Source organism: Thunnus albacares, chromosome 2 (assembly GCF_914725855.1).
Source record: "Thunnus albacares chromosome 2, fThuAlb1.1, whole genome shotgun sequence".
Taxonomy (NCBI): domain Eukaryota; kingdom Metazoa; phylum Chordata; class Actinopteri; order Scombriformes; family Scombridae; genus Thunnus; species Thunnus albacares.
Genome location: NC_058107.1, coordinates 13116717 through 13140733, shown reverse-complemented (window position 1 = coordinate 13140733; position 24017 = coordinate 13116717). Strand labels below are relative to the sequence as shown.

Genomic DNA, 24017 nt, shown 5'->3' with positions numbered 1-24017 from the left:
AAAACTGTAATGTTTGTTTGTTAAAATATGAAGCTACAGGTAGGAGACTGATAAAGACTGGAAGCAGGGGAAAACCAGCACCTCAAAATTTCCCTTATAAACATGATATCTGTTGATAATCATGATATTTGTTTAATCCACACGAAAACCGAAGTGTAGAAACTCCAATTTGTGGTTTTACAATGGTGTTATGTGCTGGACTGTCGCTAGCCAGGCTAGCTATTTCCCAATGTTACCACTCTGTCTCTAGGCTGTAGCTTCATATCCAATGGACAGGCATGAAAATTGGTATCGATCTTCTCATGTTACTCTCAGCAAGAGAGCAAATAAGCACATTTCTCAAAATGTTGAACTAATTCTAAGCTTACAAATTACAAATAGAAAGTCCTCACTGTAGTGCCTGTGCACCTCAAAATGTTTTGTGCTTTGACTGCTTTTATGCATTACATAATGATGGTGACAAAATGGTCAAGACAAAGTGGATAGCTGGAGCTTATACAGGAGGACAGTACCTCTACATCAACGTTAGGGGAGCTCTCTCGTGGGTCATAGTCATACAGGGCCACCATTCTCCTCGTTGACATCGGGTGTTGACGCCCACTCCGCCTGTTCCTCTCTTGATGAGGAGAAGGGATCAAAAAATAGACATAAGAAAAGAGTAATCATTGGGAATAATGTAAAAAAACACTAAAGGATGTGATGACCAATGTCGCTACATAATAGCCTTGCAAGTTCAATGATCTTTGTGACCTGTGATCGTCTGGCTTGCATGTTCATGGTCGCGGATTGTAAAATACCAAGGGACATTAGCTACAAATAGTTTAAAGACAGGGAAAGGATAGTGTGGAGTGAAAAAAAGCAGGGAAGATGAAGCAGAGAGCAGAAGGAAATCTCACTGGACACAGACCTCTCTTGGACTTTCGGGACCTGCGATTTATTGAGCGGCCATCTTTGAAACGGTCGCAGTTCACTTCACAGGAAAGCAGAAAAAAACATAATTAAGTGGGAAAGAGTTGAGGAAAGGAGAAATGTTCAATTCAGTAGAGAATAACGTTGGTCAGATAGACACAGATAGGGGATAAAAGGGCAAAGTAAAAAAAGGAAGTTGAGGGTAGGAAAATGATGTCTCACCTAACTTCTCCACAGGAGTGTTGAGTGGCAGGAAGCCCTGTTTGAGGAGCTGGCCCATCATCTCGTCATCCTCTGTTTGGATCTCGGAGACCATGTTACAAGGGATCAGGCCAACTCGGTCTCGGATTTCAGCTCTGTAGAAGCCATCCGTGTCTTTATTCCCAAACACCTAAAGGGACAACAAAGAGTCAGGGGAAGGACAGAAACCAGAAAACCTGCAACGATTGGCAAAGATTCTTCTTTTCTAGTTTATTTTTTAGTCGATATCTAACATCCATCTGTATGTTTTAGTTGCGTCAAAGAGTCGAGCCACCACCTTGATGATCTGGCCCTCCTTGAAAGGCAGCTCCTCATCAGCAGCATCAGGGTTGGGAGACATGGACAGGGGGTCATAGTCAAACAGAGCCACAAACACACGGGTCATCTCCTCCAGCTCCGATTCCTCATAGTACTCCGGGGAGCGCCGTCCCCGCCCGTGCCTGCGTTCGCCATAGCCGTCTGAAACATAGAGGAGGCCTCTGCTGCTACTACCAGCCTTATACAGCCACGCTGGCTGTAGAGGCAATGAGAGCAGAAGATGTCTCTTTGTTAGAGCTGACAGGGGAGAGGGTGATGAGATGCATGTGTGAAAAAAGAGCCAGAGATCGAATGAAATAATTGCACTTGTAGTTTTAATCGGTTTTGCTTTGAAAATGATATTGTCGTTGTGTTCACGCACTAGAAGCAAAGAATGCTTTTACAATATGGGCTCAGTCGTCATAGGACAGTAGGGTTCTTCGTTCACACATCTCTGCTTGCTGGGCGTGACAGTCACTAAACATCATAGAACACGGCACAACACAACACAGACAGGAAACACATGTCAAGCAGCTTTTGGGTGCAAGGGAAACTGAATGACTGTGCACATCAGGAGGAAACAAATAACACTGCACTATTGTTCATTGCTGTTTCACTGCCTTATCTCACAGAGGCTGATTAACATGCATGCTTTCCCGGGATCGGACACAATGAGGAGAGCATTCCTACATCAAATGCAGGTGTAATGTCATGCTTTTAGGCCACATCTGGAAACAATGTGCAACGGAAAAAGGGGCACGTTCCCGAGGGAGATAACACATCAAATGCCCCAGCAGTTCTTGGTAACGTAGATATCAGGGACAGTGAGGGGGACGGGATGAACCTGATATCAGTCCCCCATGCTTCTTATGGATCACCATGTTAAATGTTTCAATGGCAGAAAGTAGTAAGTCTGAATAGTGACTCAGGCGTATCGTGGCAAGCAACTGAAAATATGCTTTTTGGAAGGTAAAATGTGCTTTAACAGTGTAAAACTTGTGTTTGATTGTGATGGCAGCAGAGTTAATGAATGTGCAACCAAGTAATACCAACAAGGCAAGAATGCACTAACTCATCCAGTAATGTATCTTTCCTTCTCACTGTATTGTAAGCGGGTCATGCAAAAATTAAGGCGACTGGCCCGGAAAGGTGGGAGAAGGAAAAGAGGAGGTGGTGGAGAAGCTAAGGAATAGGAGGGTGGGCTAAGTTGCTGTGGAGTGGAAGAGTGGTCTGGATATGAAGTGGTGAATGGGAAGAGTGGGTGGGTTGGGGTTTCTTGGGATTGAAGGCGTAGGAGTACATACAGGGAAGGGATTTTCATTCTCCAGCAACGGGAAAAGTGGCCAGTCTTGTCTTCCCCCGTCAGCTTATTTCAGCTAAGCTAAGCTAAGCTAAACAAAAGCAGCTAACTGTCCAGCAAAGAACAAAGACCACCACTGATATCACTGCATGTGTTCAAGAACGATTCTTGGCCTTTTCTGGCATTGTCAAGGTGAATTGTCATCTTGGAGAGAAGCTGCACCACATACCATATTGATCCTCTGAGGACATAGATCGCCATATCCTTCGCCGAGCTACACTGCCATAGTAAACATCCTCCTTGACGGGTGAGAGGTTCCCCTCACTCCCCTCACTGTTACTGTCCATGGTGATCTCTACAGAAGACACCAATCACAACGTTACGGTCAGAGATCCCCCGCACACACACTCTGCTCTACCCCATGGCCCATTCAATCATGCTGAGACAGTAGGATGATGAGGTTGCCCTGAGGTGGGGGGTGTACAAGGCAACAGGTTTCACTCTGGAGTCACTGGGTGTAAAACAGCAATGCTTGCACTGTTGTGGGGAGGTCAAATTGGGTGGTCATGTAAAACATGTTAACCCACAGTAAACACAGGCATAGGGGATAACTTTCCTGCAAAACTGCATGTGAACATTTGGCGAATCCAGCTCATGGGGATGGACAGCTACAGGGTGTGCAAACACCCCACAAAAAAAGGGTCTATGTGGTTGTTTAAGCTCTATGGAAGAGATGTACAGCTCGGCTCACATGGGTAAGGGATACACATGGTATAAATAGCACAAACATCAGTGGCCCTGCAGGTGGGGATGAGGCGTCTCCTCATGTGGTGACCTCACTAACCAATGGATGGGATGGGCCTTCGCTGAGGGGGGGTGCCGATGTGAACCGGCCTCCTCCCCGAGTGGTCCAGACGATCAGCGCTTCCATGTGACGGCGAGTTCCCAATGATCTTTAGAGTAAAAAACAACAAACAAGAGGTTAGAACAATACACTGCCTGCATTGTGAGGACAACTAAACATTTAAAATCATTTAAAAGAATCCCACAATCCTGTTAAAACAACTAAAACACCATAAGAGCAAATGATTGGCTTCCATTTGTACTTAGGGAGGCAAAATAATAGTAAAAAAAAATCCATAAAACAATAAAGAAACCCAACAAACCATCAAAACAAGTAAATCAAACCAACCCCCAACACAACAACATGGACTGGGGGTTAGGGAGGGTCAGATGCTTAGCTAAAGACCATTTGTTTGGTTTGTTTTGTTCTGTGCATGTCAGCTCCTTGATGAGAAAAGGAAGCAAATGATGACACAAATGACATAAACGATGAATAAAGAATAGAAAGAAAGAGCAGATGAGAAGGAGAGTTCAAGTGGAAGGCTGAGTGTGAGAGAGAGAATGGACAAAGATGTGGTTAGCTGAGCAAAGCCATTACAGCCTCAGCCTGGGGCTTGTTATTATCAAAACATTTAATAAATGAGAAATGATGATGAACAAGAGAATTTTTTTTTGCTGAAACAAGTAAAAGAGACAATCAAAGAGATGATGGACTAAATGAGTCACCACAGGCTGGAAAAGACTTAACCTTTGTATGTGAAGCAATGAGAGGTAAGAGATGCTGAAACAGAGCTCCAAGCACAAGGCGGAGCTATATGGATGCAGCTCTACAGGGCGAGACATGAAGAACGACATATGAAACCGGCAGCTGGCAGGGAGAAGGCAAGGGAGAAGACAGGGGCAGCACATCCCCATGCATTGCACAGAGAAACTGCTGCAGCTGAGCTGCCGCTTTTCTTTAAATGGAACCTTTCCCCTCAAAGACATGAGAAGTCAAAACTTAGTTAAATGGCCTTTAGGTAATTAAAAGCTTTACTTTAAAAATCCACCTGACATTCGAAGTACAAGCAAAGTAATTCACACAAAATAAAACATCAAATCAGACCAACCATGAACGTGTGATAACTTGTCATCAAATTAAAAACAAAATGCCAAATGAAAGGAAGGGGGATAATCATAAAGAAAAACAGACAACATTAAGAAAACAGAATGGCTGCAGCTTGCTGATGGAAAGTACAGCAGAAAGTCTGAATCACACACCAGCGGCTGGTCCCGGTTGAGCCTGGACAAAGACTGGGCCCTAGCCTCCCTGTGGGGACTGTAATAGACCCTGTCCAGCTCGTTCAGCCTGCCCTCGCTCAGGGCCCCCTCCCTGGAGTAGTTTCGTGGCCTGGCCTCCCGAACAGGCCCAAAGTGCTCCCTGTTCCTAAAGTCACCCGTGTGTACTGACTTGGCTGCAGTCACTGGGACGTCAGAGAACTCCTCCTCCACGCTGCACTGGCGAGTTAGAGTTCTTTTACGGCCCATAGCCAGCGCCCGCCTTTCTACTGGGCCTTCACAGTGGATGATGCGCACAGGCCGCATGGGGCTCCCGTGCGTATAGTACCCTCGATGACCCCGGCCTAGAGAGCCTTCTTCCTCACTGCCACAGTCTAAACCGCTGTCAGGACTCTTGGTGTTCTGGCGGTTGGGTCGTATCAAGCCGCGGTCCTCTGCACTGTAGCAGTAACGGCTGTCAGAGAAGCGAGGGAAGGAGCGCTGGCGCTGCAGATGGCGGGAGTTCTTGCTGGGGGTGAGATGGTTGTGCATGTGGGTGTCTGGGGGGTACATCCTCCGCTGAGTGTGTGGCGTTCCCGGTCGCCCGCCATCTTCGAAGCACAGGCGCTGACCCATGCTGTCCACACTGTCCGACTCCTCCTCAGCCACCTCAGGGATGCTGTGAAGACGCTTGCTTCGGAGTGACTTCTGCTTCACCACCTCCCTCTGGAGGTCCCAGCAGTCTCTTTCCTCAGCAAGGTCCTGACGCTTGTAATACGCCTTCAGTCATGACCAGGAGGCAATGTTCCCCATTTTTACAGTTCAGTTAGTCAGTTCAATTCAAAAGGTTCAGTTTAGATTTTTTTGAAGGGGAGGGGGGTTGAAAAGTTTTTCGAAGGTTTTAGAACAGGCAGGAAACAACACAGTATGTGAATAGAATAAATGGGGGGGGAAGACAAAATAAAGACAGAATTAGTTATTTGTGGCAATGTAGCAAGACATGCAGTCTCATTCCGTGAGGAGGAAATGGCATGCTCTGAGCAGGAATCTGGCTAAAATATGGAGCGATAACTGATAAACTGAGCATGGGCACAGAGGTTAATTGTGAAAAAGGGAATTTCGCTCGTGAGAAATGAGAAATATCCAAATGAAAGTTTTGTCGGTGACAGGCGGTGTTAGTGCAACTGGTGAGGGTTAAATCAAAACATCAGTGCAGATGAAAACAATAAATGAATCTTTAAGAAGCCAGAAATTAACAATGTGAAGCTTGAATGAGCAGAAGAACCAATTACTAAGGATATATTAGGACACTTCTTGGCAACAATTTCACATTTTGCAACATACGCAGAACTTCCATCTATGTGCTCACAGGAAACAATAGCCAAAGCAAATTCATCTTTAACTATTCCACCCTGAGCAATACCTAATTCAAGCTTTTATATCATTACTATACATGCTTCAAAATACTAATGTTTTTACAGAAATATAAAGGGGGGTAGATGATGTGCAACAGTTATATACAAATATATGGTGATGACAAAAAGGAGATGCAGCATTGGTGTATTTAAAGGAAATATAAAGTAAATACACCAATGAATAGACCTCAGGAACACAACATTACTGCACAGGGAAATTTGCAGTGATTTTGTATTGACTTCTGATAGCAGGTCTACTACAATACAGAGGACCAATCAGCCACTTAACAGTACCTCTCACTCTCATAACAGATTGGCTTTACATCCACACATCCTCACTAACAGACCAAATGAAGACAGAATCATGTACTGACAATGTCAACATCTACATTGACAATAGAGAAAGTAAACATTAGGACATGACAGACATAAACAAAAGTGAATATTTCCATTTAAGTACTCACTTAAATGAGATTCCCATGTGCACTTAATATGCCATGACCCTTTGATACAGTAAATTTAATTTGAATATCACATTCTAATATTTGATTTTAACTAGTAACACTCCTTCGGTGCAGTATAAAGAGCATTAAAATACAATACAAACCAGAAAAAACATTATGCTTCTAGTTTACAGGCTTCCCCTCTCGCATGCCGTACAGGTATGTATACACAGCCATTCCTGTGAGCTTAGCCCTGAATGGATAAAGCAAGTGCTGGAGGGGCGGGGTGGAGGAGAAGGTTAGGGAGGGGAGGCTGATTCAGCTAACACAAGGCAGCTCAGCCGGGCAAAGCCACGATGGGCCTGCTTGTAGAGCCTGTGAGAGAGAGTAGGAACCTCTGCAGATGGCATGACCTTCCCTCCCTTCCTCCATCCCTCCATCTCCCCTCCCTCTCTTTCCCGCCTTCCTCTTTCCTCCCCCTGGCCACTACGGGCTGAAGGTGTGCGGTAGGTACCTTTAGAGTGTTGTGAGAGTTGATGCTGCGCCTGCGCCCCTCCTCCAGTTGCATCTCAGAGTAGAGATCTTCCTCGTCCTCCTCCATGATGTCGGACAAGTCTGAACCCCGGCTGCTCTCTGTGTGGTACTCCTCGCTGTGGCTGTAGTGGTGGTGATGGTGCTGAGAGAAAACAAGAGGGAGTTAAAGGCAGCAGAGTGTGGCCTCGAGTACATAGTTTTATTTTATCTTTTCCTCCTGGGAACATCTTTGACACTGTCATGTCTGATTTTTCTTGTAGCTTTCAGTATGGATAAATAAGCTAATAGTTGATTTCCAGTCAAACCCAAAAAGTGACGCTCTCAAAAGTGTGTGTGTGTTTGTGTTGGTCAAAACTCCCTTACAGCTACACTATGTGCACTGAAATGTTGAAGTTCCACTGATATGATTTTGCCCATGTATTACCGCTGACTCCTTAGAAACAAGTGATGCGCGCACTGACTGGCTGAGCACAGCTTGTTGTGTTTTGTGGAAAGTACCTGTCTGCCCAGCTCCGAGCCTCTGAGGAACTCATCCACCGAGGCTCCTCTCCTCCTGGCATGCGGGGAGTCGTAGCCGTCTTCCTCCTCGTCTGAGTTGAGCGGATGCAGGGTGTTACCACGCTCACTGAAGATGTTCCTGTTCTCAACCTGATAAGAGACATGTATTTATGTTAGGACCATAAAGGGGTCTGAATATGTTTGTGTAAAATTTCTACAAATCCAATTTTCTGCAAACCAAGTGAAAAAATTGATATTTAATTAACAGTATGTTTAAATTTTCCACTTTTTGCCAATGTAGTTTTGTTTTCTAGAGACAAACAGTTATATCCTGAAACCAATAAATGTTGTGTTGATGGTTTTAAAAGGTATCAGATTTTCATATATAAGTGAAATGATTTTATTATCCTGACAGACAAATTATGTTGAGATGAGTAATGCTTTTTAATTCCTACGCACCCTGTTGCCTTCAGCGAACACTCTCTGGGCAGCTTCCCTGGCCATGGCCTTGGCGATGGTGTTGGGGATGGGGACTCCCTGAGGCTGCGGCAGGATCCTCTGAGGAGAGGGCGATCGCCGTGGCTGGAAGTGCGGTGGCTCCAGGTTGGGTCCGCGCATGGGAGGCAGCGGAGAGGGGGAGCGCTCCCAGGGCTTGCCTGGCCGCAGGCCCACCTCGTGCTCTTTGGTTTCTGGCTCTCTGGCACTTACGAGCGGTTTGGACTTGGGCATGGGGTGGCGCTGGAAATGAGGCTGGGGAAGAGGAGGTGGGTGGCAGACGGGCTGCGAGTGCGGCTGTGCATGGGGCAGCGTGTGGGGCTGTGCTCGAGGCAGAGGCTGCACCTGGGGCTGAGGGTGATTCGGGGGGTACGTAGATGGGTAAGGAGGATGGGTTTGTGTGTGTGCTGGGTGGGGCATAGGGTGGGGAGGTGCGGTGGTTCGGTGGGAGAGGCGTGGAGAGCCCAAGAGATTGTGCGGGATGATGGCCACTGGTGAGTCCTGGGACTCTCCTTGTGTTGATAACGTCCTTACAATGATTTCCCTGGCCTCCAGACACTGAATCCTGTTTAACTCCACCGTCACATAGTCTGCTGTGGGGTACAAGACCTCTGCTATCTGCATTCACAAAGGAACCAGACAGTCCTTACCAAAGGGCTATTCAGAATGTCAGCATGCACAAACACTTATTCTGTAACCCTACATCTACATTCACTCGTTGCTCTTATACCTATTAGCTGTAGATGAATACCTGTTTTCCTTAAAAACTATCATGACAGACAGATTCATAGTCTTGGAGCTCTAACACATAAAATGAACATGTTTAAACTTTTAACTATGGCTCCCACTTCAGGCCTGTTAGAAAATGGTCAAATATTAATTTGTGGCAAACGCAATGACTCTCTGTGGAAATGGGATGTGGTGACGTAGCACAGTGGAGCCTTTTAAAAACTCTCTAAGTGAATTTATGTTTAATTCTTGTCCCTGGGGGCTGGATATCAACGTTATTTCATTTCTCCAGGAGATGGCAATAGAGCACTGCTCACAGAAGTCACCACTGAGGATGGCAAAGACAACCTTTTTTTTTTTTTTTTTTTTTTTTTTAAAGACCTGTATTGCAAGACTTACAGAAAAATGAGTTGTTTTGACATTTTGGTACCTTTTGTCCCTTTGTGCAAACAGCATAGCCAATCACGCTGGCCCCATTGGAGGTCCCTGCAGGCGTCAGAGGCGGCGGCTTCCATCTGACCTGCAGGACCCCGGGCGTCTGACCACACTGGACCTGCACCTCCTGGGGAGGGAGAGGGGGCCCTGGGGAGCACAATACACACACTGAATAAGGAGAGAAAGAAAGAGTGGCTGAACAGTGGCTGAACCATTTCTGCCTATTTGATCAAAAAATAATGTGCTGACCTCAGTACAAAGCACATTCAATAACCTTTTCACAGTGGTATGGAATGAGGATATTCTCATGCGGTGGGAACTGTATTATATATCTTAAAGTATACAGCTTAACCTGGGGGTATCAACACAAATTGTATTTCAAACGCAATGTATACTAAAAGGAATAACTTTAATACTATCTGGCAGAAAATGAATTTAAATTTATAACATTTCTACAAGCATTTCCACTTTTACTGCAATGAACTGCTGGTATGTGCTGTGATACAATGAGACAGTGACAGCTGATTGTAGCATTCACTCTATTTAAATATTGCAAATCTGCAGGATGATTTTGTTATATTTTCGCTCATCTCTGTGCAGATTCACGGTGCGTGTCCCGAGGTTCATTCATATGCATACTGGGCGCAGTCAATAACGTTGGTTGAAAAAGCCACGTTTGCCAACATTCAGCCATCACTGTATGTACAGCAATATCCTGTTGCCAGATTCTCGCTGATAATATTCTATGGAGCATAAAAAAAAAAAAAAACAACAACAACAAAAAAAAAAAACACAGTTTGCTTTTTCCACAATCTGTCCGTGCTGCCTGCATACTAAACAACATACCCATCTGTGCAGTGCTGCTGCTCCCCTGCAGTCACACAGTGAGAGAGGCTGAGCAGATGCAGTCAGCAGTATCTCCGAGCTGCAATGTACAGCTGTGCACGTCTGAGAATTTGCATCAAATGCGATCTTAATCATATTTCTACGCCGTCCGTCAGCAGACAACACACAGAGTCTTGGAACAGCAGCGGTGACTGTTTGGAGATTTCCTTGTGTCATATTTAAAATATGCCCATCATAAAAAAAAAGGACTCTGAGGACTGAAATGAGTGTTTAAATGAATATTTCAGTGCAGCTGCTTTTATTAATACTGGACACAAACGGCAAACAAGACAGGCAGGAAACTGGGGGCTGCCCCGTAGTGAGTAATCTTAATAAAAATGTATCGCTAGGAACTAATGAAGTCGCTTGTATGAAGAAAGCATGCAGAGTGTGAAAGCCTAATATAGAGCCTCCAGACACTGTCCTCCTTATTGACAACAGTCGTCCACCACAGATACTGAGACTATTTCAGACGCCTCTAATTAACATGTTCAATAGATGGATCATTTAATGAACTCTCAGCATGTGAGCTCGTCAGCTGCCAACAGAAAATGTCAATTCAAACTTCAGCCTCACTCCCTCTCTGTCCCCCTCCCTCCCTCCCTCTCTCTCTCTGTCTTCCCTTCATTCCCTCTCTTTCACCCTTTTTTCTATTCATTATTCTATCATTTCTCTGCAGTGTCCTGTTTGTCTGTAATTTTAGAACTGCTGCCTTCAACGATACATGTGTCAGTTATATTTTATCTGCCAAACTACGCTGTATCTATACACTGTCTACCACAAGAATGACTCTCATTACATTCTCACTTTAAAAGATTTCCAATAGCAGGAGAGTCAGGCTGCAAGACCCAAGTTAGCGCTGGCAACAGCGGAGCGTCAACGAGCCCCCTCATGGGAGGTCAACGCTCACTATTTACACTAATTTGGCTTCAAAAGACTCTTGTTTCCAGAGTTATGTAGCTCTATTCTGCGAATGCTTCTTGGATGTTTTTCTCACTGCACTTGTCTTTTTTTGGGTTTTTTTGTTTCTACCATGCGTGTCTCTTATCGCAGTCATACACACAAGTCCTTCGGGGCAATCTAAAAGTGGCTGAGGAAAAAAAAAAAGAAAATGGCTGAGATGTTTGTCAGGTTTGTAAATGTAATGGGCCTGGAGCGTGTCGCTGGGTAAATAAATAGATTGCTGTGTGGGATGTAAATTATCAGATGGCTTTCATTGTGGATTATCAGATGACTTTGAGACAGAACAGAATATTAGACTACAAGAGTGGCAATCAGATTGGGGAGGGGGGGAACTAGAGAACAACACTGCCTCTTTATCATAAATACAACTTTAACCGAAAATGTACATGTCTGGCTATATAAACAGACACTACTACTAAAAGTCACTGAATTGCTGTCAAGGACATAATTTCCTCTGGGGAAGGGGGCGGCTTGTCCTCCTCACTTTTTTATTCCACATACTTTTCCAGTTTCGGATTGAAACTCACTAAAATCTCTCCAAACAGCATCATCTGACTGTCCAGCTCTCAATATCCAGATGAGAGACCCTCTGAGTTCTTGATACACTCATCAGAGTCGTCTTCAGTTATTACAGTGAGCTCACAGCAATTACCTTTTACCACTTAGAATTATATAATTATGCTTACACCAGCAGAAAGTGCTGTGAAGTTCTTTTTGCCCTGGGTTTTGCTTCTCAGGCAACATACAGCCTGTACTATGTTATTGGTGGAGGTTGATGGAGCAGTATGCAGCCTAAGAGGAAGACTGCAGACACTACTAAGGGCCGAAAAAAGTATGTCACCTTGACTGCACGTTTTTCGGGGAAAAAAGCAATTTAATCTCTGTTTTCATTTACAATTGATATTTTCTATATCTTAAAAAAAGATGATAGAATTGAATATCAATCATCAAAGATAAGGCAACAACACATAGTGCTCATTGCAGTAAAGATGGAAATACAACATTTTTTATCATAAAATCGAAGTCTCTATAAAGGAAACTAAATGCGATTATAGCATTAGTGCATTAATAATACAGCAATTTACATAGAATTTTCCACTAATACCATTATTAAGGAAAGCACAATAACCAATTAAATTATAATTTGTATTTTTACTGGATTGATATAAATGCATATGAGGGAAATAGTATCAACCTTTTTTTGGTTGAAGAACATCTGACTTTATTGTGTGCCCTCCAACCAACACCCTTTCTTACTGTGTTAAATTGAACAGATAAAAGTCAAAATGTGACTAACGTTTTGGAGGCTGACCTGCAGGCTGAGTGCAGAACTCCACAGAGATTTCCCTCTTCTCCCTCTGGTCCATCGGAAGCTGCCAAGGCACCTGATGCGGCTGCGCCACAACCTTCACCTTGTAAACCGTCATGGGCTTCAAGTTTAAAAACTTGTACTTGTAGCCCCCAGCCTTGACCATGTCATACTCTGCACCGTTGAGGAAGATGGTGTGACTGTAGTTGCTGTTGCTGGGCATCCAAGAGAGCTCAGCAGACGCCTGTGTGATGCTGTCCACACGCAGGTAGTAAGGTGCCACCACCACGTCCTTTCCCACGAGCAGAGTGCACCGGAGCTCATCTGACGGGCCCCGGTCTGTGATGCTCTGCACCGAGATCCGGTAGGTGTTTGTGGCTAGATTGAGCTTCTCAATAAGAGACTTTGTCCTGCCCCCGTAGGGGACACTCATGCGCACCTCCTTATCTACCAAGACATTGTAGCCACTGATGGAGCCCCAGCCAGGTGGGACCACAGGAGGATCCCAGCCAATAATCACACTCTTGGCCAGTTGTTTAATCAGGTTGATGCGGCGGGGATAAGGCACAATGTCTTCACCGACCTCGTCAATGCTGACATCCAAAGTTCCTGTCCCATTGCTGGAGGAGCCCAGGAGGTCCATGCCCAAGCTGCTGGTGCTTAGACAGTCTAGTTTACTGTCCGACAGCAGGCTGCTTATGCCTGTCCCAATTCCCGTGCTGACCCCCAGTCTCTGAGTCCCCAGGCTACTGTGGTTGAGGTAGCCAGGTTCTTTAGCCACTGTGTCCCTGTGTTGGACGGAGGGTGTCTCCTCATCTTGGACAAAATCCACAAAATTGGAGGGGACAAGCCCCCGCTGTCCATCCAGCAGCTCTCCTGAGAAATTAAAGGGAGAAGAGATAGTTGGCAATGTGGTGATATTTGAAGAAGAGAGAAATGATAAGGGATGCCAGACCTTCGTAAAAGCCATCCTCATCCATTGTTCCGTAAACGTAGAGGTACTTCCCTGCCACCAGGGGGAGCTCTGCCTCAGGATGCTCATTCGGCCCGTCATAAGGATTGTAACTACAGCAAAAAAAACATGAACGATTTGGCTGTCAGTGTTATATTTTACACACATTTTTAAAAAAAATAATAATTTTAAAAATAATTTAATTTTTTATGTCAAACACTGCCATTCCCTAATATGTATATCAAGGAAAAAACTATGTGCTGCTTTGAAAATATTAAGTTTGTATCAATGGCTTTTTATTTATTTACTTAGGTTTTTTAAGTAAGAGAGAGAGCTGAGGACCATGTGGGTTGAAAGCTCTGGCCCTGTTTCACACATTTGTGCTCTGAGGATTCCAATTATTTTTTGTGCTGACAGGTAATTTTCTTTAGATATGGAAACACTGAATCATCTTTAAGACCACAACTTAACGCTCTGTGAGAGAAAGCAAATAATCTCAGCAAGACCTGTCCATCACTTGTCTACACTGAGCAGCCAGTTAATTTTAAAGAGGTATTTCAGGATTTTTGGCCACCTCTCTTGTTGACCATTGCCCTCTCTTGGGACATTCAACTGTTTCACTTTGATTTGGGGGGTTTCGGCATTGTTAGCACAAGGCTCCTGGTAGCACTTACTATGCATTTAAGCCACTTAATATATTTCTAAAGTGAGAACACTATAAATCTAATAAAAATGATGGAAATAGAGCTTGATGCTATGCTGTGAACAGTAGGTGAATAATACAATGTGTTTATTATATAGGATACACACCTGTACCGAGCAATGCACAGACGAACCTTTCCTGTGAACCTCGGTTTAGACCTGGTGGTTGAGCTGAGCTCTTTGTCCATCTAGAGAAGGCAAATAAAGCACAAATATCTCATTTTCAACATCAAATGCATTTTCTCTGTCTTTTCATTTGGACCTTCACCTTACATTAAGAAAACCAGAGAAGTAAGCTTTCTAAGTTTAAATGATCTTGTGGAGGAAGAGGCTACTGAACTCATTTGAACGTTTTGTATAAAAATGCCAAGAAAAGTGCTGGAGTTCTCACTACCTGTGACTAGGGTAGTGAACTAGGGTATCACTAGTTTTCTAAAAAAAAAAAAAAAAAAAAAAAAAAAGAAATACAAAATTCACGTGATATTTCATTTGTTTCAATTTGTCATCTCCTGCACACTAAAAATATTTTGCATCAGTCGTCAGTCTCAAATATTCAGCTTGAATGGGTAAAACCAGGAGGCGTCATGCATTACTGCTGGGTGGATTTTCTCTTGTTCAACCCAAACACATTACTTAGATTAAAATGAAGCAGCTTTTTTTTCCCAAAATTATTACAAAGGATTTTATTTAGGTAAACAGGGCAGCATAAAGCATCATTACACAGTTCAGATAGTCTTGCCTTATGCAGCTTCAAGTTTATTACAACCCATTTTGCTCTATATACACAATTACTCTAAGGGTGTCATACATAGAGTAAATGGAGAAATGTGCCAAGCGGGAGCCATGTGAGATACAAACGGACACTATCAGATACCTCAGAGAGGAAAGCCCGTGCTGGGCTGCTGGCTCGACTGCGAGTGAGGAATGTTGGCTTGACAGAGAGGAGCTCGGGTTTGTCTGCGCTGATCTGGAGTGGTCGAATGAACTCAGATATCAAAGATCTGCTGGTTGGAGCCTCATTGCCTGCGGAACAAACAAAGCTTCTTGTCAAATCCTCACATGAGAATATAACAGAACAATTAGACAAATAAAATCATATTAGGAGTTAAGAGTTCCTCAACTAAACCACAAAATATTTCCAATTCAGAAAGAGATAAAGAGGAGAAAAAAACATACTTGACATTCAAATATTAAGCAATCTACACTGCTTCAAAAACCATAAAAAACACTTGAAACTTTCAGATACTGTATAACTGATACATGCATCTGAATATTTTAATCATTTGAAAGGTTCCTCTATTTGAATAAATGTATTTTTACAAACGTATATATTAAGCAGGCATAATTTACGTACATATCTTACAGTACTATATTCTGCAGTCTGTAATTATTTGTAACCATACGAAATAAATTAAAACGTCATACTGTAGCAAGAGCTGAACAATACATACTACTGTAATTAATGAAGCATTTGTGTATTTTCAAAAACAAACAGAGAACAAGTTTTGCCAGCTAAAGGCTATTTCTCACTATGATTGATTATTTCATTAACAGTTAGTGTTTACTACAATTTCAGTCAGAAACCTTTCCTCTCAGACCTCTAATTTCTGCTGTGGTGTTTTCACCTGATTATAAGTTACCAACACCATCACAGCAAACTGACTCCTCTCCCAGTAGCCCCCGCATGACAGTAATTACGCATTTATTCAATTGCACAACTCCTTGCTAACAGTGGGCTACTGTACATCAAGTAAAATGCTTTTTTATTTGTTAAATTATGTTTATTCAGTCCGAAATGAGATCTCAGCCACTTTAAAATGTGACCCCTTATATTATGTAACACTTGTCTTACATTAATATTTATGGTTTGTTTGCTATATTCTTATACTGAATGCCCTGAACGTACTGTAAAATGATATTATGGTAAAAATTCAAATGATCAGCATCAATTAGAACCAATACGCACCTTTTCCTATGGGGGCAGCCAGTCCATTAAGGAGCTGGGATAGGGATTTGTTGGGTGACCCAGGAGATTCACATAAAGTTAAGGGTTCAGTGCTGAGGATATCAAACTTCCCAGCCTGGAGCCGGAACTTCTCCAGCTCTTTTGACAGGAGGTTGAACTGTTCACTCTGAGTCCGACATTTCTCCTCCAGCTCGCGGACTTTGGCCTGATGAAGGTGAGGGAGGAGAGTAACGGAGAGAGGAGTGAGAGAGACAGACAGACAGACAGACAGATAGGGAGAGACAGGATGAGGGAAACAAAGGAAAACAACAGAAGAGAAAATAAGAAAACCACAGGATGCAGGACTCAGTATTCTGCACACAAAAATACACGAGCACACACATATGTACAGTAGGTACGTATATGATGCTATACGTCAACTGTCTACACACAAATAGAATATGGAATGAGATTTACTGTAGGGTGTGGATCAGTCATCACAGAGAAAAACATCCTGAAATTAACGTAGCTACTACTGACAGTTCACTATATAAAACACATGCACGTCTACAGCTAATACTAATAACTCTGCAACTAAAGAAGCTCCGACGCAGTATGCATACCCAAACCACACCGTGTTTTCAGAGCAGGAAACTTCTACAGTAACACTGTAAAACATACTTGTTTGGGCAGGTGTAATGGAAATTCCAGGTGCTAGAGCAGGATTTCTTCACTTGAATAATGGTTTGTCAACTCCTCAATCTGAACCAGAGATACTCTGAAGGTCACTGCAGCTACCATGGAATTTTTTTTTTTTTTAACACCGCCCAACACAGAGTAATGCAATGCCGCTACTACAGTACTTTCTATGCTGCTCTGTTAAAACACTTCCATGCACATGTTGCTTCACATAAACATGCTGTTAGCAAAGGAGCGACGGAGGAATTCCTGCATTCGTCAACTAGAGTTAGTGTATTAACACAAAGAGGAATTAGTTGTAATAGCATCATACGGCTCTGTATTGTACGACGAGTAAAACACATGCTGGATAACATGTAGTACATGCAATGAAAAAGGATCACATTCATCACTGGTTGGCTATGTGATCCTTTGATAATAAATTACAGTGTTATATATAGTCTGAAAAATACTGTAAATTATGTAATCAACATACAAATATAATACCTAATATCTATGTAATCTAGATGAAAGACTTAAAAGCATTTAACTCTACCTACAATAAAAAAAACTTTTCAGTGCAATTTGTTGATAAAACTGACAAAATACATTTCCTGCATTCATTTATTCTTGTCTGGTGCTTTAATTGTTATGTATGTAAAAAATATGTTTTTATTTAACAACTTTAGAAAATCTATAAAGTTACATTTGCACACGGCACTGTGTTGATGGGCTTTGATTATGTGGAATTGGCCCCAGGCAGGCAGCTGTCTGTAATTGAAGTCGATGCATATTGTAGAAACTGTATTTTATGAGTCGAATCTTTTCATCAATTGTTCAGCAAGTGTAGCTGAATTTTTATTTATGATCAAATGAGAGACCTCCGCTTTATGCTGTCAGTCACGTTCAAGCCTGTCAAAAAGGCCTCCCACTCATGAGTTTGCTTCGATGGAAAATGGAAACAGAGCTGAGTGGGTAGTAAAGCCCGATGAAAGATCGGTCTGAAGCAGCTCTGAATAGCTCTGAAAACCAAAAAGCAAAAGCTTCACATCAGATTAGCTCTTAATTGATGTATGCTTCATGTTACCTTTTGAGTATCATTTGTATATTTATTATCTTCATCCTCAATACAAGACTTAGATCGGGATGAATAATTCTGTTTGCAATGCGGCGTTACATCATCTTACCTCCAGTACATAGGGGTACTGTACACCCTATTGACTATACTGGGAAAGGTGTAAAAATAAATATCAAGTAAATAAATAAAAACAATTCTGAAATACCTGCATGCTGTCCAAGTGGTTCTGTATAAGCATAAACACACACCCATACAGTGAAAAGAGATGTAGGAAAGAAATAAAGCACAATTACACATGTGATCACTCATACACATCTTGAAAGAAAAGCACTCTTTAAACTACCCTCTGCTTTGACACTCGCGCACATGAATCACTTTACTACAATGCTAATAGAAAGATGAAATAATAGAAAGATAATGAGCATGTGTGATTCAGGCTATTTACACAACTCTGTTCTGTTTAAAAGTGTACTGCATAAGTCAATTTAACAGTATTGTGAGAGGAAATTCATACATTCAGCCAAGGATTTATATTTTGATGCATGAAAACTTTTAAAAAAAAGAGCACAGTGGGGTCAAAAACAGCAGGAAATGGCTTTAGGTATACATAGGTCTGCCCCGGGGGCTGACTAGTCTGTTTTCTTCCAGCAGCAGCCACATAAACACACTCACCCCATACCTCTACCCCCCACCCTCCCACCCTCCCACCCCAGCCCCAGAGTCCAGACGCTCACCTCTAACAGATGGACAGCGCCTTCATGTTCCTTTTTAGCCTCAACCTGAGCCTGGGAAACACAGGGTGCAGTGCTTCAGTTCAGTTTCATTTATGTCGCAGTTTAGTTGCAGTTTAAAATACCAAAGAAAGGGTGAAAACGGTTGAAAAGAAAGCCACTGTTTCTGTTTGCACTCCTCTGATGTTTTGAAACTTATCAGCAAATTCTTTCTTTTCCCTGTATTTAATACTCCCAGTGCCTTGGTCTTTGCAGAAGTATATTCTTACTTTACCACAGACAGCACAAGGAACAACGTTGCAGCTTTTCTTACACCATTTTCACCTTTTACTGTATATTTTATGTTTTTTTTTTTCAGCCTAATTAATTGTCAAAACAATTAGTTACATGAAACAATTATTGGCATGCAAGACAGTTCATACAGTATAATCGAGAATGCATTTGTAAGTTAGTTTAGTACACTCACCTGAGAAGAAAAGAGCATTTGCCTGAGAGCCTCTAAACCAGGGGTCTCTCTAAACCAAGACCCCCACATGTTTAGATTTTATTGTTATATCTGGCACACAAATGTATAATTTCCTTCCTATCTTGATTTCCCCCGGTCTTTTATTTTAGAGGAATAATTTAGTTTTCTAGCAAAGTTGAAAGAGGCTCTTAATTCACATTTGTAAATGCAACGTTTAGCTGAAACATTTAAGCCAACAGCACTTAATGACCGACAGCACTCTACAAGCAGATAACAGTATTCTCCAGCAAATACGATGTCAAACGGCATTCCTCTACAAAAAATGTAGAGCAGTATAACGGGTACGAGGGGGAAGAAAGGAAGAGACAAGGTGCTCGGCCTTGGAGTATATACGTTTTTTTTCTTTCCTCAGTGTTCTCAAACTCAAACAGCTGGAATCTGATTTACTGTATGTAAACTGACATTGCAATCCCACATACTTCGTACTTCCACTGAAACCAGTGCTAACATATATTTGTGGCTGCAGTACATTGCAGTGCAGGTCTCTTTATATAGTGGTAACTTCAAGTAAATTGTCAGAGAAACAGTGTTTCCTGCATTATTTTTGACTAAGGTTCTCTGCAAACAAAAATGATCTTAAACAAAATTTATGTTCCATCAATAATAAATTAATAAATCTAGTGCATTCAAGGGGAATAAGGTTTGTGCATTATAGAACAACTCAACTGTATAGAAACATAGCATAATAATTTTTCTTTTGGGAACTAGGAACATCTGTTGAGAAAAACAAGTGTTCCACATGAATATGAAGAGCATCTGTGGACTTTACAATTTCATAAATCTACTTTGCAGGCAATTAATTTAGGAGAATGCAGAGAGCAGCCAGTGTCTGAAGGAAGATAAGGCAGTAATGAGCTTCTGCTAATGAGAGAAAAAGCTGAGAACCCTGCCTGTGAAAGGCTGACTGTGAAGTTAGAGCAACACTGCAGCAACAGCAACACTGGGGTACACACACAAACTGTTTTTGGAGAAGGCATTGGTGACAATTCTTATCACGTTCACACTATCAGCAATCTCAGACATTGCCGGGCTTGCTTTGACATTACAGTCAGCTCCAGCGCACAGAGGAGGAAGCCCGACCATCAAATGGCCTCGGCCAGCATTTTTTGTTTGAGCAAGCCTCTAAAAAGTGTCATATCTACTCTGGGATTTGAATGTTTGATTTGCTCGCTTGTAACAAACAAGAGGAGTGTTCCTGAAAAGTTGAGCACTCAGGGTTTGGAGAGTGATAGACAGCTGAAGGATGGGGTTAAGTGGATCCAATCCAATCCAATCCACTTTATTTATACAGCACGATGGATAGCTCTAGTAGTGCTAGTGATGAAAATGTTGAGAAAGGTGAGTGCCACAGCCTATGGAGAGTGCTACTCTCTGCTGTGCTCTTAATAATAAAGTCTTTGAGTTGACTTTCACCTTTGTTGGACTTGTATGTATCGCACCGGTGCCCGACAAAAAGCTCTTTGACCCGTGACACAGGCACAGGCTGGGCAAACAAGAAAGCCTGACCCTCTGGTGCTGTTAGTGTTATGTAACCTGAGTTCCCTTACCTTCTGAAGAAGGTCAATCTCCTGCTGCTTTGCATTGAGTACAGCCAAGGCCTGCTCATGCTCCAACTCTAGCTGCTGCCTCCGCTCCGCAGCCTCGCGCATATGCTGTCCGCAGGGGGTGCAGGGGTGGAGAGCCGGGGAGGGAGGATTGTGGGGTGGGGGGGCATAAAGAGGGCTGCTGTTAGTGGAACTAAAATCCAACGGCACGGAGCCAACACAAAATGCATCTCCAGTCTTCTACTCCACATTCAAGAGACAACACAGGTGTTACATGTGCACACACACACATCACACACACAGAGGCTGGTTAACAGTGTACTGACCTTTAAACCCTTTAAAGAAAGACATAAACTATGCCACAGCAAATGCCATGTGGCAACAGTTTATGTCAAATGATCTACGGCAGAGATCAGGTCAAATTTTGCACAAAAGGTGCTTATGGATGAGGACTAGAGATGCTTTGCTGTGTGAACAAAAAAAACTACATCAATCCACAGTCAGGTTTGCTGCCCCCTTTAGGTAACATAATACCTGTTAGAAGTCTTGTTACTGGGACTGTTTGAAAAGCTGTCCTCAGCGATGTTGTCTTTGCATGATCAATACAGGGTTTTAAGTTACATGAAAAGGGTGAGCAAACTCTGCAGCGTGCTCACTTATCTGTGGTCATCCATAACAACAAAAGAAGCCATACAATACAAGGGACTGAATGCTTGGCTCTTCATAACACAATATGCCTGTGTCATCCAGTCACATCACTGTTCCCACTATATGTGAATATTTGCGACACTGTAAGGTGAAAGAAGCAAATGACATTTTCATGCCAATAAAAATTAAGGTCTAGGATAGGTAATGTCATCGAACTTGTAGGTGACATTATCATCGCGAGGGGTGACCCAGTCTCTCTATCGTCTCTTCCTCCCCCTCCTGTCGTCATCAAGCCAAACTCTTTGTCCTGCCTCATGCAAAAAATCACATTCCACAGTGCTGTGGTCTTATAGCCAGGTGACCATTCGTATGTCTGGTAAGCAGCCCACGGATAAAGGGAAAGATAAGCACAGCCACTGAGGTGGACAGAAAGCATTCAGAATGGGACTGAACAGGACTGCTCCCTAACAGATAGACGTAGCAGTGATACCTTATAATTCTAGCAGGGGGGAGTGGGGAAGGTGGGAAGGGACAGACCAGGGAGGGTGGGAAAACATGAAAGGGTGGAATAGGAAGGGAAGGGGAAGGGCAGACTGCTCCAAGCTTCTACTCTTTCACAGCTCCTGGTCAGACCTCCCAACACGACACTGGAAGGCAACAGACATGTCAGGGACATTAGACAGTATAGCGGAAGATAACCAGATGGAGGCAGTGTAGCACAGGTAGGGGAAGGGCACTGGCAAAGGGTTAGGCTCCGTAAAAACACCTGAATTAGGGTCCCGGGATAGACGAACTACCAGAAATGCACACAGTACTGACAGGAAGTGGGGTCATGCCTGCCCTTGGAGCCGGGTTCCTCACCTTGAGCACCTGCTCTAGGTTCTCCAGTTTGCCTTGGAGCTGGTTCCTCTCCCACAGGGCTAAATCTCTCTCCTGCGTCACAGCACCAAGGGTCTCTTTGAGCTGGGCATACTCAGACTTCACCTGTGCAGACAGAACATGCAAGGAGCAAAGAGCCTGAGTTTGAGAGTGTAGCTTCTCTACTGTTTGTTTTCCTTGGGTCAAAACCAGGGTGTTTCATCAGTAGTAGTATTTTTAATTTGGTTTCCACACCGCTACCCAATACCCAGTGTCTGTCTTACAATAACTGGGAAAATTTTTAGCCTTTTTAGGAATATTGGCATGTCCATGTCTTTCTTTGTAGGTATGAGAGGTCATTCCCTAATTCCACTGTTTTAGGTCTCCTGCGCTGCCTATTTTTTCAAATTCTTCAACTTTAATCACAAGTTTAATGAGCCAAAACTCTAAAATTTCCACCCCTCAGTGTGATAAAATGGTGAGATATGGAGTTCACCCTATAAACCTGAAGAGAATGTGGGCACAGAAATGGATAAATGGATATATTTACTGCTACCTTTCTCTTTATAACAAGCTGTTATGTTTTGTTTTGGATCTACCTTAGTGTATATGTTCTTTTGCTGTTTAAAGATATTAAAGGTGCTCTAGTAAACAAAGTTCAGTTTACATTCAGTGTTTTTACCAAAAGGAACAGTGTGTTTCTTTAAGGCCAAACAAATGTCTTGAATGCATTTTCTAACCTATGAAACATTTACAAAGCTGAGTTTTTTTTGGGGGGGGGGGACAAAACACAAAAAATTAAACTTGCATTGTTTACATGCAGTCTGCTTCTTTCCTGCATTTTGCTTGTGTCTGCTGATTGACTGCCTGTCAATCAGTGGAATATTATGACACCATTAGCAGGAATATGTATTGCATCATGTTTGTGTTATCAAAACATTGGTCCATAGCACTACTAGCAGTCAAAGCTACAAAGAGTAGCTTTAAGGCTGGCTCAAAATCTGTGCCACCATTACCCAATAAGACCATGTTAGTAATGATAAAACCCGTTTCATGAGCTTTACATTAAATGCATCACTGCCGACTATAATTGCAACAGTGTACTCACTACAGGGTGTGCTGGGCAAAAGACAATGTACCAAAATGATACATGAGCTAATTAGCACAGACCAAAAATGACTTTATTCACATTAAGGAACTGATGATGGAATAGAGAGTGTTAAGTGTCTGAATCTTTCAAAAATAACTACTAGTTAGGTGAGTTAAGTTAGGTTAGTTGGTTATGTAGTGACTTTAAAAGTTGTACAGCCAGCTGCCTTTTATAATTAAATAGCTGTGTTATTTTAAATGAAACAATACAGACAGATTAACTAGTGACCACAATATCCACACACTTGCAGCAGTTCATTTGGCCCCATCCAATGACACCACAAAGCTTCAAAACTGACTGTAAAGTTGAATCAACTCTTTAAAAGCTTTATAAAGGTAGAACGGTTGCACTGGATTGTATTCCATTATACAGCTGTTCCAATTTTTCTGGTATTCAGTGTACATTTTAAGCACCATACTGTAAAAAAACGATTTGCTTTAATGCCACCCAAAGCATTCCAAGCATTTAAGACAGGCAGAAATTGTTACAAGCCAGACAGACGTCGGAGCTGTCTGGTTTCGGTGATAAAAGCCTTTAAATAATATAATAATGTAAGGGTAACATAATTCACTCACTACCATGGCTGTAGACCAAAACAGTAATAAATTATTCATGCTTCATTGTTAACCAAA

At 42.6% G+C, this 24017-nt stretch overlaps 1 protein-coding gene across 5 annotated transcripts in view; it reads right to left on the bottom strand.

Moving 5' to 3' along the window:
- The window catches only part of rimbp2b (RIMS binding protein 2b), an 82798-nt gene that overhangs the window by 8157 nt on the left and 50624 nt on the right, over positions 1-24017 (bottom strand). For 2 of the 5 annotated variants that reach the window (XM_044366412.1, XM_044366420.1), the window contains exons 7-22: positions 22239-22361; positions 20733-20837; positions 18663-18713; positions 16194-16398; positions 15102-15250; positions 14336-14415; positions 13529-13638; positions 12577-13449; positions 9412-9563; positions 8217-8870; positions 7758-7907; positions 7240-7401; positions 3612-3720; positions 1448-1629; positions 1132-1300; positions 513-616 (exon numbers count right to left, since the gene is read on the bottom strand). In XM_044366412.1, the coding sequence (XP_044222347.1) occupies positions 513-616; positions 1132-1300; positions 1448-1629; positions 3612-3720; positions 7240-7401; positions 7758-7907; positions 8217-8870; positions 9412-9563; positions 12577-13449; positions 13529-13638; positions 14336-14415; positions 15102-15250; positions 16194-16398; positions 18663-18713; positions 20733-20837; positions 22239-22361 (3378 nt within the window). Of the gene's footprint in view, positions 1-512; positions 617-907; positions 971-1131; positions 1301-1447; positions 1630-2996; positions 3123-3611; positions 3721-4870; positions 5648-7239; positions 7402-7757; positions 7908-8216; positions 8871-9411; positions 9585-12576; positions 13450-13528; positions 13639-14335; positions 14416-15101; positions 15251-16193; positions 16399-18133; positions 18155-18662; positions 18714-20732; positions 20838-22238; positions 22362-24017 lie in introns of all 5 variants that reach the window. The other 3 variants (XM_044366403.1, XM_044366393.1, XM_044366385.1) reach the window with 3 other exon arrangements.